General features: G+C 36.6%; 1 protein-coding gene and 1 long non-coding RNA gene across 2 annotated transcripts; one reads left to right on the top strand and one right to left on the bottom strand.

The window, feature by feature from the left end:
• Window positions 1-10,433: 10,433 nt before the first annotated feature.
• Window positions 10,434-11,492, bottom strand: LOC138909624 (uncharacterized). The gene is made up of 2 exons (XM_070200832.1): window positions 11,234-11,492; window positions 10,434-10,969 (listed from the first exon to the last, which is right to left on the bottom strand). Exons 1-2 carry the CDS (start codon window positions 11,490-11,492, stop codon window positions 10,434-10,436), a joined length of 795 nt encoding a protein of 264 aa, XP_070056933.1.
• Window positions 11,493-15,242: 3,750 nt separating this feature from the next.
• On the top strand, window positions 15,243-17,159 carry LOC104102404 (uncharacterized). Its single transcript, XR_011412562.1, has 2 exons — window positions 15,243-15,766; window positions 16,589-17,159. It is a non-coding gene; the product is annotated as an uncharacterized lncRNA (long non-coding RNA).
• The last annotated feature ends 482 nt before the right edge of the window (window positions 17,160-17,641 follow it).

Here is a 17,641-nt window from a genome sequence, read left to right as displayed (position 1 = left end):
CTCTATTCCAATGGTCCGATGATTGTGAGGCGAGCTTTCAAAAGCTCAAGACAGCATTAACTACAGCACCAGTGTTAGTGTTGCCTTCTGGTTCGGGGATGTATACAGTGTATTGTGACGCTTCACGCATTGGCTTGGGTTGTGTATTAACGCAGGAAGGGCGAGTTATTGCATATGCTTCACGTCAGCTGAAGCCTCACGAGAAGAATTATCCAGTGCAGGATTTGGAGTTAGCTGCGATTATTCACGCTCTTAAGATTTGGAGGCATTATCTTTATGGGGTGTCATGTGAAGTTTACACTGATCATCGCAGTTTGCAACATTTGTTCAAGCAGAGGGACCTAAATCTAAGACAACGCAGATGGCTTGAGTTACTAAAAGATTATAATATTACTATCATGTATCGTCCGGGCAAAGCAAATGTGGTTGCATACGCCTTGAGTAGAAAGGCGGAGAGTATGGGTAGTTTGGATTTCATTTCAGTAGAGGAGAGGCCATTGGCTTCAGATATTCAGTCCTTGGTCAACAGACTTGTGCGGCTAGATATTTCAGAGCCCAGTCGAGTTCTTGCATGTGTTGTAGCTCAGTCTTCACTATTTGAACAGATCAAGGCTCGCCAGTATGATGATCCACACTTAATGGTTCTTCGAGCAACGGTACTGCAGGGTGGTGCCAAGGAAGTTACTATTGGCGCGGATGGTGTTTTGCGACTCCAGGATCGTCTATGTGTTCCTAATGTGGATGGACTGAGAAAAAAGATCCTAGAGGAAGCACACAACTCTCGGTATTCTATTCATCCAGGTGCTACCAAGATGTATCGTGATTTGAGGCAGCATTATTGGTCGAGATGAATGAAAAAGGACATAGTTGAGTATGTGGCTAGGTGTTTAAATTGTCAGCAAGTTAAATATGAGCACCAGAGGCCAGGTGGTCTACTTCAGCAGATGACTATACCAGAGTGGAAATAGGAACGCATCACTATGGACTTTGTAGTTGGGTTGCCGCGGACCTTGCAGGAGTTTGATGCAGTTTGGGTCATTGTTGACAGGTTGACCAAGTCGGCACATTTCATTTCGGTTGTGACTACGTATACTTCAGAGAGGTTGGCCCAAATTTATACTTAGGAGATAGTTCGGTTGCACGATGTGCTAATTTCCATCATATCAGATAGAGGTCCTCAATTTACTTCACATTTCTGGAGAGCAGCACAGAGTGAGTTGGGGACCCGTGTAGAGCTCAGCACAGCCTTTCATCCACAGACCGATGGGCAGTCAGAGCGGACAATTCAGGTTTTGGATGATATGCTCAGGGCATGTGTGATTGACTTTGGAGGTCAGTGGGATCATTTCTTGCCTTTGGCCGAGTTTGCTTATAATAACAGTTAACAATCCAGCATCGAGATGGCTCCATTTGAGGCTTTATATGGTCGGCGATGTCGTTCGCCCATAGGATGGTTTGAGGCCGGTGAGTCTAAGTTATATGGTACTGATTTAGTGAAAGATGACTTGGAAAAGGTAAATTTGATTCAGGAGCGACTTCGTACAACACAGTCCAGACAGAAGAGTTACGCAAATCAGAAAGCGCGTGATTTATCATTTATGATGGGTGAAAAAATTCTCTTGAAGTTTTCACCGATGAAGGGAATCATGAGATTCGGGAAGAAGGGCAAGTTGAGCCCAAGGTTTATAGGCCTATTTGAGGTGTTGAGACAAGTTGGGGAGGTTGCTTATGAGCTTGCATTGCCTCCCAGTCTATCGGGAGTTCATCCGGTTTTCCATGTATCTATGCTCCGGAAGTATCATGCCGACCTATCACATGTGTTAGACTTCAGCACAGTTCAGCTAGATAATAGCTTGGGTTATGAAGTAGAGCCCGTTGCCATTGTTGATAAACAGGTTTGCCAGTTGAAGTCAAAGAGGATTTCTGCAGTAAAAGTCCAGTTGAGGGGCCAACCAGTCGAGGAAGCAACTTGGGAGGCCGAGGAGGACATGCGGAGCAAATATCTACACTTATTCGACACTTCAGGTATAATTCTAAACCCGTTCGAGGACGAACGTTTATTTAAGATGTGGAGAATATAATGACCCAACTGGTCATTTTAAATTTTGGAACCTCGTTCCCTAAAATAAAACTTCCCGTATGTGCTTTTAATGATTTATGACTTGCGGGGATGGTTGGTTTGGGATTTGGTAGTGTTTGGGTTGAAATCGGAACACTTGGTTCCTTAAGTTAGCCTTAAAAGGCCAAGTTTGACTTCGGTCAATATTTTGATAAAACGACCCCGGAATCAGGATTTGACGATTCCAATAGGTTCGTATGATGATTTCGAATTTGAACTTATGTTCAAATCGAATTTTTGATAACCCGGGAGCGTTTTGGCGCTTAATAGTAAAAATCAACTATTTGAAGGTTCAAAATTCTTTAAATTTGGTTTGGAGTAGGTTTTTGAGTAATTGAAGTCCGTTTGGAATTTCGAGTTTGGGAATAGTTCCGTATAGTGATTTAAGACTTGCACGTAAAATTTGGTGTCATTCCGAGTAGTCTAAGTATGATTCGGCGCATTCGGAGAATTTGGAAAACTTGAAGTTCAAAGTTTGATCCAATTTGGTTTTGGGGTGTGATTCTTGGATTTGTTGTTGTTTTACACGTTTCAAGAGTTCGAGTAGGTCCGTGTTATGATTACAGACTTGTTGGCACCTTTGGATGAGGTCCCTAGGGGCTCGGGTGTATTTCGGACCACCCGAAGCTAAATCTAGAAACCAGAATTTTCCAGTTCTGGTTTCCTTCTTCGCGTTTCCGAGAGGGAAATCACGTTTGCGAAGAAGGATTTGGGGCAGTGGCAGATTTCCCTTCGCGTTAGCAAATAGGCTCACGCGTTCGCGAAGCTTTATGAGCATAGGCCTTCGTGTTCGCGAATCCCACCTCGCGTTCGCGTAGGGGAAATGGGGTTAGGGAGGGCCAGTGAGCTTTACTCTTCGCGTTCGAGAAAGAGATGGCGTTCGCGATGCTCAGTTAGCGTAGGCCTTCGCGTTCACGAGACCCATGTCGTGTTCGCGAGACCCATGTCGCATTCGAGAAGGGTAAATTTTAGGCTATGGAATTTTGCCTTCGCGAACGCGAAGCCTTGATCGCGTTCGCGAAGAAGGGGTCATCAGTGCTGGGCAGAATGTCTTAAAAACGGGGTTTCACCATTTTTAACCCCTATTTCTTCCATTGTTGGGCGATTTTGGAGCTTTTTGAGAGGGGAGTTCGACTAACAACTTTAAGATAAGTTAATTCTTTATACTTTGAATTAAATACATAGGTTTTGGGTAGATTATAACTAGTAAATCTTAGAAATCAAAGGTTTAGATGAAAAACCTAGATTTTTATAAAAACGTGATTTTAACCATAAAAATAATTATGGAATTGGGTAGAAATTATATATCTGAGTTCTTGAGATTATGGGTAATGTTTTCATCCAAAAATTTCCAGAATTCGGACACGTGGGCCCGGAGTGAATTTTTAGAAATTTTACTGTTTTGGTTAGGGTAATTTATTTAATTGCCTAAATTCGAATTATTGAACATGTATTAATTATTTTGTATAATATTTGGATAGCTTCGGATTTTTTGGCATCGAATTGAGAAATTATCGCGACTTGGTAATCAGAAAGTGGACTTTGAGACAAGGTAAGTCTCTTGTCTAATCTTGTGAGGGAGAAATTACCCCATAGGTAATTAAAGTAATAATTATTGCTAATTGTGGGAGCTACGTACGCACGAGGTGACGAGAGTCCGTACGTAGCTATTATTAATACTAAAGTCCAGGTAATTTAGGACTCAAAAGCATGAATTACTTATGCAAGTTGTATTCTTTACTTAATTAAAATTATTTGATATATATATATATATATATATATATATATATAAGTGAATTGTTAGATAAAAATATTAAAGATGAAAAATCTCATATGCTTAATTTTCTGTTTAAATTAATTAATTGTTAAAAAAAATTGTTCATCCTCCCGAATTTATCTTATAATAAATATACTCTCCTTCCGGAGGTACATAAGAAAATGTCCTCCTTTCTTGTGGAGCGGGTCGAATGCCTCGGCAGGATAGATGCATCTATGGATCGCGCCGCACGTCCCTCGGCAGTGTACACGATACTCTGGATCAGGTCGTACGACCTCGGCAGAAATCGTGCCTAATAATAATAATTACACGATACTTTGATAGTTTATTGCAGCTTGTGAAGCTAATTTATAAATTAGAAATCTTTGGAATTTAAGAAATTAATTATCTCTACTTGTTAAGGAATTATTGTTATCCCTATAAATGAGGCTAATTAATATATTGAGAATTGTTGCATTTGAAGGAATTTAATTATTTATGCTGGTTAAAGAAAATCATTGTAAATTCTATAAATCATGTTGATCTAGATATTGCTATTTTTATTTTATTTATTATTATTGACTCTTAGTGAGTGTCAAAGTCGGTCATCTCGTCTCTACCATTTCGAGATTAGGCTTGATACTTACTGGGTATACGTTGTTTACGTACTCATGCTACACTTCCTGTACTTTTTGTGCAGGATCTGAGGCAGGTACTAGTGGAGGACCTATCATCGTACATCCATGTTATCCAGAGGCGTAGTAGTGAGCTGCCTTGTTGGGCCGTTCTGTACCAGTGCCTCTCCTTGTATTTTTATTCTGTCTATTTTTATTTCAGACATTATTTGGGGTTTTGTTTAATCTACTAAATGCTCATACACTTGTGACACCAGGTCTTGGCACACACATTGGTAGAATTTGGAATTGTATTATTTTCTTGGAATTAAGTTAATTAGTATCTTTTTCTAATTTCTTCAATATTGCTATAAAAAAATAATAAAATTACTTAGAAAATTATTCTGAAAATAATTGTTATATATTTAATTTATTTGTTGGCTTGCCTAGCTATAGTGTTGGGCGTCATCACGACCTATAGCTGAAATTGGGTCGTGACGCTGACTGAGAAGATTATTAAAGGAGCTAAATTTATCACAAATTGAAGCTATAGAGACAACAAATCCGCATAGACACTTGCCAAGAATCCGGTGTATCATGATCGAAGCAAGCATATAGATACAAGGTATCACTTCATCAAAGAATGCATTGCCAAGAAGGAAGTCGAGCTCAAATATGTGAAGTCTCATGATCAAGTTGCAAATATTTTTACCAAACCTCTCAAGTTTGAAGATTTCCAGAGATTGAGATCAAATCTTGGAATGAAGAAGAAAAATTAAAATTAAGGGAGAAATTTGTGGGACCTATTTAAATAAAAAAGGAATAAAGAAAAGAAAGAGAAAATGATTTAGAAAAGGAAAAAGAAAAAGGAATGCAAGTTGAAATTAAAGGTCAAGCATTGTAGGCGGACAAGGAATACAGTTCAAGCAATTGTGGGCACCCGTGAGCAATTTGCATTTTGCAATTGCAAAAGTCAAATTTGATTGGCTGAATTGGACGAATCCTTCCCTTATAAATAGAGTCATTCAGTTTCATCTCAAACACACCAAAACATAGAGAAGCAATAGAAGTTAGAGAGAGTAATCCACAGATTGTAGTCTGTGAGATAAATAGTGAGTGTGAGTAATATTGTAGTGAAGTATTTTAAATAAAGAGTGTTATTTCGTTCAAAATTATTATAGTCTCTTAACACTACTAAGTTGTAATATTATAGTGATAATATTACTTCACTTGGGTATTGTATTTTACCCCAATAAAAAAATTGGTGACGTTGTTACTCTCTTGTGTTATTGTTATTTTCGTGTATATTATTCCCGGGGATATTATTTTTACCAACATAGACGGGTACATGTATCCTCAGTGTCTGTTGGGATATTTGACGAATCAGTTTGGATATTATTGCCTGTGTTCTTCGACAATCAAGGAATTACGATGATTACCTGACTTATGATTTAGAGCATGCGGAAGTATCCCTTAAACATATGATATAACATCATTACTTGTAGGGTGAGCTATGAAAGATCCACACAGACCATAAGAGTTTACTATATGTTTTTAGCGAAAGAATTGAACCTAGGACTATGACGAGGGCTTGAGTGTGTTAGAGATTATGATATCACTATCATGTAACACTTGGGAAAGGTGATTGTGTGCCAAACGCCTTGAGCCGGGAGTTCTTAGGTAGCTTAACACGTGTTGCAGGTTATGGTTATGACTCAAGTTGAGGAGCTCATAGTGATTGATTGAGATTACAAGAACCATAAATCTCATAGCAGAGTAGAGATACCACATATAAATTCGTAGTGTCGCAATCCATCACATGGTGGCTTCTTGCATATTGATAAAATTATAACGTGACATGACACATGAAATTCTACGCATAATCCGTTAGCATGTTTTCGTATAGTAAGGTTCTTATTACAATATTACTTTACAACAACAACATCAACAAATCTAGTGTAATCCTACTGGGTTTGTTGTTGTTGTAAAAGTAAGCTGGTAATAAGAACCTTACTATACAAAAACATGCTAACAGATACAAACTTCTCCTCCTAATTGGATCATATTCTTACCAATCTAAAGAGCTACTAATGCAATGCAACAAGTATAGATGGATGATGTACTAGCACTATTAAGTCAGATTCTTACACAATTGTTAGCATGAAATTCTGATACGATATATCGGTAGTCCCAACATTCGTTTTAAATAGACTAGTACATTTAAATATGTAAATATGTAAAATTACAATCAACTACCTGGAAACAGCATGAGCAAATGTCCGATGATTCACTTGCATGTGATTGATGGTACGGAGTCGCTTAGAACTCTCTAGTAAGTTGGATAATATGTTATGACGGTTGGGTGTTGTTAGCTGTTTCCAGACAAGTATAAAAATAGCATTAGTCTAGGGGAGATGCTGCCAAAATTTCGATAGATTTGAGAGATTTGCTAAGATGAGGAGGTAGTATTTTGAGTAATTCAAGGTCAAGCTAAGGATACTACACCTCCAATCTGAGACCTGCCATTTAATTCCAAATGTGATTGCGTAAGTCTCCTGTGATCAGAATCATCCCTAGGCCACGAGTATGAAGTTGGCTTTCAAAATTTAGTTTAGAAATGCTCCAACAAATAAATATGCTAGATCTTTTGGCACTTCTTAATCAGGTATTATTCTGTTATTCTTGAGGAATTCCTTGAAATACTGTTTATTACTCTTAATTCACCTCATGTATTGATTGGGTATTTGCATTGAATTTTGCACAAAAGATTTTCCGTAAGATTGTCTAGTGTTATGCTAAACACATATGCAACTGAATATGGGTTATCACCGACTCTAATGTCAAAATAGACAATCAAATTCCTTGTAGTAAGCTGAAATAAAAGTGGTTGTGTTACCTTCAAAGCTTTTTTTGTCCTCGCAGGTATACACTATGGTTTTCGATAAATAGTACTCTCAGTTGAAAAGGTATAACTCATTTAATATGAAGCCACCGTCAAAGAAGTTTTATGAGTAAGATGTTTGAGAAATATCATGTCAAGTAAATGAGAATTGGTTGGTTCGAATAGAACTACAACAGGTGTATGGGTTGTAAAGCATGGAAAGATAGGGTGAATATTAAGGCTAAGTGTCCATGCCCCTCTTTGCGACGAATGTTTATATTAGTGGCGGGGAATTTAACGCCCCGTAAAATATTTCTTTAACTTTGAAATAATGAGTGCATAAGGGGCTTATACATGTATAACACTGTTAATTTAGAGTTCACTCACATACAAGAAGGGGCATAAATTATGTCTTACCCGATTTTTTTTGTAATTTCTAAGAACCTGGTTCTTTGAACTAATTGACCTGACACAAACAGAAAGTAAAGTGCGAAATTTAACTAACACAGATATTTTACGTAAAAAATCTCCTTGTTCAAGGGAGTAAAAACTATGACCTACCCCAGTAGGATTTGCTTTATATTTCACTTCAACTGAGCCATTTTCGGTTACAACTCTATAACCAGACTAACTTCTAGTACCCTAACCCCTACAATCAACCAAATTGTAGCTACCCCTTCCCAAACTAACTCTAGTCTATGAAGCGAACAAAAACTCAAAGTCTTGAACTAACCTATAATTATACTTCAAAAAGAAATAAGTTACAAATTTGAACAATTGAATCAATCTAAATAAATAAAAAACTTCAACGGCTTCGTCTTCGGGAACAAGTTCTTTTATTGAGTAGCCTGAATCTCCCAGAAGACTTTCTTGCCGAGTTTGCTATTGCCAAGAGCAATTCTGTGACTTTGTTCGAATAGTGTAAGTCTTGAATAGCTATAGAAGGTCTCTTTATATAGGTGTGAAGTTGGCCGAAAATCTCCTCCAATTAATACTCCAAAACCTAGAATATTTCGGTTAAGAAAAACCTCTCCTATTTTTATTTGATTTTCTTAATTATTCCAACTCCTCAATCGTATTCCTCTAATAGAAGTATCTCCATAATTATCGAATTTTTTTTTATTACGAATTCCTAGATTTGTTTTTGTCGCGCACAAATAGGTTTTCTTAAGGAATCCAACATGCACAAAAACTCTGACATTCCGCGTCAGATTAGCACTCAGCCCTTTATCGGCTACGTACCTGATTCTTGCATTATCCATATACCACACCTGCTCACTAAATTAGTAGAATAACCCCCTGTCCATGAACCATATTTTTTTTAACACAGTAGATTGTGTTTGTTAATCATCAAAATATTTGTGCTCAGCTCAATAAAGTCCCCCTTTTTGATGATGACAAACCTATGTGCAAATCATCCCACTGCTCGAGTCATCCCTCAACATAAGAACCAGTTTCATTGGTAGCATTCTTCACCAATTTTGTCTATGATTGCACAAGTGTAAGGGACTCGCCTTTCATTCCTCACAACCCTAAAAATGGCTATGTATAATTCAATTTTAGAACCCGCAAACAAAAACTTATTTATAGCAATATTTTATTAGTCCAAATGCTTTGTCCAAGTGCGTAAGAATCAGGTTTACTGATCAACAAATATGCACATACTTAACTTTTCTCTTTTAGAATCATCGAAAAAATAATGCGTTAGTAGAGTAAAAAATGAGAATGTAGCAATCTCAAACTCATGGTCACTGGGGATTCACTAACATGAACACAATGTCAATAACTCAAACATTTAATCCAATAAATTATCCAAATATAATTTTACTAGTATTAGCCAATAAACGAGGAAATTTGATTGATTAAGTAATGTACCACATTAAGCCTAAATACCCCAAATCAAAAGATGGTTGAACAAACCATTCAAACTGCCATCGTAACCAAAACAAGAAAACAACAAAAAGAATCAGACATTGGTTATAGAAGGGATATGACTAGGGGTTGACTAGAACTAGTATAGGACACCTAACAGGACGAGGAACCAGGTTCTTTGCCGGAAGATAATTTCCCATAAAGAAGTCCTAGAAGCTTATCAAAGTGAGCATCATAAGCATCCTGCTCTCTCTTCATCTCCTCTTTCAACCTTTTGTTTTCCTCTTGCAAAGAGGTATTTTCTTCCTTCAGCTTATCCTTTTCTTCATTGGTAGCAACCAACTCTTCCAACAAGTTGGTGACCATACGTTTTCTCTTTGTCCCCCCGAGGTCTATACAGTCACAATCCTTCAAGGCCCCCTCGTCAAAAAAGTCCTTCTTGGTCCCTTTCTTAGGTCCTCTTAATGGAACCTTGAAATGCTGGAATACCCTAGTTAGCAAAAATTCATATGGCATCGCATGAGTACATATGCTTGATCATCAATGAGGGAAGGTTAATTAGCCTATTTTGATCCAGCACTTGCATCATTGCCAGGTCTAAGTAAGTGGTCTTATGCCTCCCCTCAAATCGAGGCAGCAAACACTTGTTCACAAACTCAAATAAGAGATTGTCAACTGGTTCCATCTCCCCATTTCCTACTTTTCTTCCAATTCGTTTCTCCCTCTTCTGAGTGTACTTGGAGGTCAAGTACATGGAATCCTCCTTTTTACCCAAATGGGACCACTCACACATTCTAAATCTCTCCTAGTATTGTAGCATCAAGAACCAGGTCCACTCCCCTAACGTCAGAACTCAGTGTGATATCCTCAAGCACTTTAAATTTTTTATAAAAATAAAACATTGTTTCACCATACATAACTGGGAGTAGGCACAAAAATAGGTGTGTCAAGCCCTTGTTCTCAATCTTCTCCACCAGCTCCTTCATCCCAAACATGTTTACAGTGATTGGGATGATTACTCGGCCCTTCAACATTTTCAACCTAGCAAACCAATGCTCTCTCCCCGCAATAACAATTATCCTTTGAATTTTCTTCCTATGCTTGGAACTGGTTCCTTTCTCCGTAGACTATAACAATCTAACCTTCCTTTTTTTGGAAGACCTCTTCTCCTTAGGTGTGGCTGAAGAGGATTCAACCTTCTTCTTTCCTTTCCTTTGAAGAGATACTTCCTCTACCTCTTTTTTTTTCTTCTTCTTCTTCTTCTTCTTCTTCTTCTTCTTCTTCTTCTTTCTTATCATCAACCTCACTCACAAGGTCAACTTCCTCCACATCAGACTCATCTATCAGCATGAACCCATGTCTCTCTTTTTTCTTTTTCTTGCTTTCTTCTAAGGCCTTTTTAAGAGTATCCTTTCTCTTCCCTATAGTGTTTGTAGTTCTACCCCCAAGAATAATACACCCTTGAGGCAACACTGCTTTCTTTGCTACTTCTTTCAATTTACCAGATATTTGTACTTCCTCATCCACTTTCTTTTCTCTGATCCTAGCAATCAAGTCTGCTAGCACCTCATCATCACTATTAGCACTGCTTTCTTTTCTCACCTCTTCTTCTTCTTCTTCTTCTTCTTCTTCTTCTTCTTCTTCTTCTTCTTCTTCTTCTTCTTCTTCAGTATTAGTCCATCCAAGAGATTCAGATTTGTATGGATCACCGTTTAGAGAACCCAATTCTTAAATTTGATCAAGATCGTTTTCAACACTTTCTTCAGCAACTCCATTTCCAACCACCTCTCCCTCACCAGAAGAACCTGGTTTCTATTTAGGGGCTTCTAGTGTTTCTAATCCTGTACTAACAATTTACCCAACTAGTTCTTCTGGCCTAGAGCTAGCTATTATTTCTTTTTCAATGACACCCACATCATTAGTTATTTCTCTCTCACCTTCCATTATTCCCTCTTCTTATTCCCCCTGAGTTTTAGATTCCACCACATTACCATTCTCCTTCTCCTGTTCAGTGGTTTCTTCCCTCTTAATTTGTGGCTCCTCCACTACCATATTTTCATCGTCGGAATTTTCACTGTCCTCTTCATCAGAATAGCTGACCAACCATGTAAGAACTTTTGGGGCACTTTGGGAGAGAAATTGGTCTTGGACAGACTCGAAAAGATTGAATAAGGAAGGATGGGTATTATCAACAGGAGTGGTGTTTGATTCAAGGGGACCAAATGTGGCTTGGCTTGGAGAGCTCGACATTGTTAAGGGTTTGAGAATTTTTGGAAGAATTAGAAAACTAGGGTTTCGATTTTGGACTTGTGTTCTCTAAGAAGGAAAGAGCACGATTTGACAGTTACTCAATCACACTAATTGCTCTTAATCCAGCTCTAAGAAGGAAAGAGAGTAACAACCAATTTTTAAATTTTTTAAAAAGGCGGCTAGTGGCTCTGATTGGATGATAATGATGTGTTCTGAGGAGTTTGAGAAACTAGTCCTAATTTCACGTGGACTAATATTAGTCATGATTATTCTAGGAATAATGAATTTTATTTTGGAACCTTATCCCTTTTAATTTCATGAGTTAAAGAGAGTTGTTACCGTAGGATATGAACAATTGATTAGGAACCTAGTTTTAGTGATGTGGCAGTTTAACAGTTAGGCACAACTATCAGATGGAAAGGAGGTATATACGTCAGTGTCATACACGTAAGTTCTTTGACTGATCTCCTCAATGTGGCCAAAAGAAACTTTTTCTAATTTAAGATTTCATCATCAGATTAAACGTCTAAGCCATTGATATAATGTCATGCGTGCATACCTGTTAACTGAGTTAGACATTTATCACACTTAGAATCACTAATTACTTCACTAATATATAGTCAATCATAGAGGGAAATCAAAAATATCCTAGTTCATTTTGATTAAACCAAGCTCCAACCGTTTTATTTCAAAGTGATCCCTGCTCAAAGCCTTAGTAAATATATATATGCAGTCTGCTCCTTTGTCTTGTAAAGTTCCATAGTGATGTGACCCTTTTCAATGTTGTCTCTCAAAAAGTGATGTCTCACATCAATATATTTGGTTATCTTTTGATGAACCAGGTTGTTTGCCATGTTCATTTTGCTTGTATTATCACAAAATATAGGAACTCTTCCAATCATTACTCCATAATCTTCTAGTTGTTGTTTGATCCAACATAGCTGAGCACAACATGAGGCAGCAACTATATACTCAGCTTCTGCAGTGGATAAAGCTATATAGTTTTGTTTCTATGAAGCTCATGAGACAAGAAAGTGAGCCATCCATGATATGCTCTTCATGTTTACCAAATACCCAGCATAATCAACATTTGTATATCCAATTAGATCAAATGAATATCCATATGGGTAACAAAGACCAAGGTTTTGAGTACCTTTGAGATATCTCAAGATTCTTTGAACAGCCATCAAGTGTGACTCCTTGAGATTGGACTGAAATCTTGCAAATAACCCTACACTATATACAATATCTTGTCTACTTTCAGTTTGGTAGAGCAAAGATTCAATCATACCTCTATTTTTTTCTTGACAGAGAGACTAGATTCATCCATACCCAACCTGGTTGTAGTTTCTATGGGAGTACAGATTGTCTTTGCATTGTCCATCTCAAACCTCATGAGAAACTCCTTGATATACTTCTATTGATGGATCATTGTGCCTTTTTCCATTTGCTTAACTTGAAGTTCTAAGAAGAAATTTAGTTCTCCTATCATATTCATTTCGAACCCACTTCCCATTAATTTTTCAAAGTCATTGCATAAAGATTCATTTGTCCTTCTAAAGATGATATCATCAATATATATTTGAACAATCAACAGGTTCTTGCAACTCTTCAACAAAAATAGAGTGTTATCAATTTTTCCTCACGAGAACCTGTTCTCCAGGAGAAATTTTGACAATCTTTTATACCATGATCTTGGCGCATGCTTCAAACCATACAATGCCTTGTCCAATTTATCACACATGATCTGGGAACTCGTGGCTCTTAAATCCTGAAGGCTGAAACACGAACATTTCTTCCTTCAAATACCCATTCAAAAATGCACTTTTTATATCCATTTGATATAGCTTGAAACCCATGTAGAATGCAAAAGCAAGAAGCATTCAAATTGCCTCCATTCCTACGACTAGAGTAAATGTCTCATCATAATCGATACCTTCTTCTTGATTGTAACCCTGCACAACCAACCTTGCCTTGTTTCTGGTAATATTTCCTTAATCATCTAGATCATTACTAAATATCCACCTTGTTCCAATGATTGTCCTGTCTTCTGGCTAAGGAAGCAGGTGTCATACTTTATTTTTTTCAAACTGATTGAGTTCCTCCGCATCGCCACTATCCAATCTGCATATTCAAGTGCTTCTTTGATGTTCTTTGGCTTAACCATAGATATGTAGGCTGTGAAAGGGATCATATTTCTAAATTTTGATCTTGTTACTATTCCAGAGTTTACAGGTATGAGAACATTTGTAAGTGGATGAGAGCTCTGGTGCTTCCAAGCTCTCACTTGAGAATATGTGTTCTTCTTGTTCTGCATTAGGAACGGGTTAAGTCACTTCTGCATTGATTTCCATATCTATTCCCCCTACTTGTTGTTGTGCATCATGCTTAGCTTCCAAGGGACCAGGTTATTATGCTTGATCTGTAACATCCCCTAGAATTTCTTGATTAGATTGATCATCATATTATAACACAAAGTATTCAAGCTTAAACCTAGAAACTACCAATCTTAAACATATAAAATACAAACCCAAAACACATAACCTACCAGTCCTAAACAGAAGATAAGTGTTAACATCACAATAACCACTACAAAAATAGCAGCAACCCGGAATTTCAACATTCCCACCCTTCCCCCGACAATAACAACCATCAGTCTTCTTAAGAAGTTCCATAGTAATAGAATTATTTTGTTCATCAATAACTGGATCAAATCATGAAAGTAGTCACAACCTTTACCACTTGTGTAACTTTGATAGCCTAGAAACTTTCTTCCATGTTTGGTTGGCATCATATAATTTTTAGTTCAACAACAACTCACAATAGCATAAAGGTAACTCCTTCATTACGGGCGCATGCAACAAGAGAGGCAACAATGGTGTTTTATACGATAGAGAAGAAGAAATAGACAACCTTTGAAAACAATGGAGCTTCAATGGAGATACCCAACAAACTATAGACTCAGGAAAAATAAAGAAGAAAAGAAACAAGATTTTGATAATATCTAAAAGACGATTCCATTGTTCAACAATGGAGAATGAAGAAGGAAGCTTTTAAATAGGGCAAAATTACTGTTAGGACCTTTTTCCTAGGCCCCATCCCCTTAAAGGCATGTGAATCACGCACTAGTGCCTACTCAGTCTTAAAAATGACACATAGTCTCAGTCACAATCATAAGCATTTAAAATATAGAATACGCACATGTCCACTTTATAACCCGTGGAGTATAGAGGTAAGAATGTATATGTGTCTCCTGGGCTATTCTTCTGCTTTTTTAATGTGATATATGTTGTGTCTTTAATTCTTACGTCCAGGATCCAGGTTTTACTTTTGTAATGAAAAAACCTTTCTTTGGGTTTGAAATGTTTTATGGTAGTTCTCTTATTTTGATTTTTCTGTAAGAATTTTAAATAGTAAAAGTTATGTGATATTCCAAAATGCCCCTCTCGGTAGCATTAATATTTTTAATATACTACTTGTGTTTATGACCCAACTCTTTGTAAATGTTAATTAATTATCTATAAATACACTTTCATTTTAGGGAAAAGAAGGCTTTTTCAAGACATTCAATTCTATGAGAAAAACCCTAAATTTCCTAAACTAACTTTTACATGAAATCCCCGGACACAGGGGCGGATATAGTATTCTAATGACGGGTTTAAATAAATCTACAACTTTCGACGCGGAGTACAAATTCATGCATAAAAATTTACCAAAATTGCAAAAATAGTAAATATGAACCATATTTTGAAAATATAACGGGTTCAATGCTAAAAACTTTAAAAGTTGAACCAATAAACTTTAAATCTTGAATCCGCCTCTATCCGCGCATGAGATTAAGACAATGTGAAATCATATGTGTTATGATCGGCTTTTTGTAGGCTCTAACTTCTCGAGGGTGGCTTATAAAGCACACGTGGAATTTTTCAATTGCCCAAAGAAGGAATTTTCTGAAAACCACAAAGAAATTCAGAAGAAAAACCACAAAGCAATTCAGAAGAAAGATCTTCTAAACAAAGAAGGAATCATTCTCTTCCCGATTCCCATGATTGAAATCAAAGCAACGTAACCTGGTTGGCGCATTTGATAATTGATGCCTTTATAATTTATAAATGAATTGGAGAGAGGAATCAGTTGGAAGTCTATGACATCCTGAACTAAAACTCGAATGGAAGCCAATGTTGAATTAATTGGAAAGCAAGCATATTCTGAATTTGATCCATATAGCGAGTGGCAAAAGGAGGAATTTGATGTTCTTATAGTCCATATCCCAGGTATGAATTAATATGGTTCCATACTCATATACACTCCCCCCCCCCCCCCCCCCCCCCCACAAAATCATGGGAATAGGAATTGTTTTAAAAGAATTGGGTTCATAAGTTTTTCTAATATGCAGAGGTCAATTGATAGTGGTTTAATGACCGGAATACGAGCTTTCATTATTCAAGGTTCTAAATCATTTCTCACAAGTTTCTATATAACATCTTGAAGTTGGCTAATATTTATTCTTCTTTTTCTTTTATCTCGATCACTTGAGTGCAAATACTAAACTACAATATCTGCGCCAAATAGTGTGTGTAATCCAACTATTGTGTCAAACTATTTGGCCTATTTACTTTCAAAGTCTGAATACACTTTTTGAACTAGAGCTAATTGATTAGTATATATCATATAATAAACTAGCAAAGTAATTATAAATAATATATTGCTTCGGTTGCAGGTTTTACGCTATTTAAACAAAAAATAAAACTATTTCTAATTTTTGTTTGAAGATTTATATTTTAAGTGTTCAACCTTTAAGATTTTTAATATTGAACACTTAATATTTTTAAAATTATGGGTTCATACCTACTGTTTGTTGCGATTTTAGTAGATTTTTATAGATAATCAAAACAATAAAATAGAATAAGCTCTTTTTTAAAAAACAATTATCAGCCCACTTATTTGCTTTATAAAATCGTTATTAATTTAGGCTCCTTACGAATCCTCCATCTTTTTTTTCCCGCAAATGTATATCAAAATCTACTGAACAGGTAGACTAACGATGCAAGTTTTATTCTTCTCCTAACGTTCATTTCCTATTTTGCGGTTCCAAGAATTCACTAATAAACAAGGCTTGAAGGTGCAAATTAGCAATTTGGGAGTGGTCAAGATTTCTGGAGATCGTCAAGTCGGTAATTTAAGAATTAGATTTTATAAGGAATTCCCAATACCAAAATACTGTAATACAGATGCAATCCAAGCAAAATTAGCAAAAGGTTCTCTCAAGATTTCATTTCCAAAGAAAGTTACAGCCCCTCCACCATTAGCTGTTAATCCTAAAGCAGATGAAGAAACATCACCAACTCTAAAAGAAAATAACTCAACTACATCCACGAAAGTAGAGGACGAAACAACAAACAACTCAAGATTGAAGAAGATCAAGAATGTAGCTACGAGCGTTGCAGCTATGGTGGCTGTGATTTCTGTCATTACTTACTATCTGTATAGCTCTACAAATAGTTGAAGGATAGTTTAATTATTTATGCAAGAAATAAGTTGGGATCTTTGTGGTCGTTTATAGTTATACTCTTGTGTAAATCGTCCAAACATTTGGGAATTTGTATTAGATGGATTTCTCTTATCGTTTAGGACTTTAAAGCAAATCCTATTATTTAAACTTTCTTATATCAATTCAGTGACCTGAGCAATTCGAATGTAAGCAGAGAAGAGGGAAAAGAGATGAGTGTGTGAGAGAAGCTAAATATGTATGGAATGAAATGAGCTCTTAGCTCAAATGAACAAGATACAAGGACTAAATGTAACTAACTTGACTAACTACACTGCCAGCTGCAATTAAACTAACTCTACCTGACAGCTGTATCAGTAAAACTTTTGAGCAGGGGCTATCTACTTCGTTCCATCCAGTGTCACGTTGAAGATTTTTATTAAATATGTATATATAAATAATAAAAAAAATAAATTATCGGATATAAATATAAAAAATGAGCGTTATAATAATTTATTCAATTTTTCACTTCTTCATACGTAAATATCGCTTATGAAAATCTGAGTGGCGTGGACAAATGAAAAAACAAGGACAAAAATTTGTATGCACACACATGGGGCTGAGAGATACATTCTCTTAGGAAACTACCTCTCAATTTCAA

The sequence above is a fragment of the Nicotiana tomentosiformis genome, chromosome 1 (assembly GCF_000390325.3).
Source record: "Nicotiana tomentosiformis chromosome 1, ASM39032v3, whole genome shotgun sequence".
Taxonomy (NCBI): Eukaryota; Viridiplantae; Streptophyta; class Magnoliopsida; order Solanales; family Solanaceae; genus Nicotiana; species Nicotiana tomentosiformis.
The sequence above is the reverse complement of the archived record's forward strand: the minus strand, read 5'-3'. Positions and strand labels throughout refer to the sequence as shown.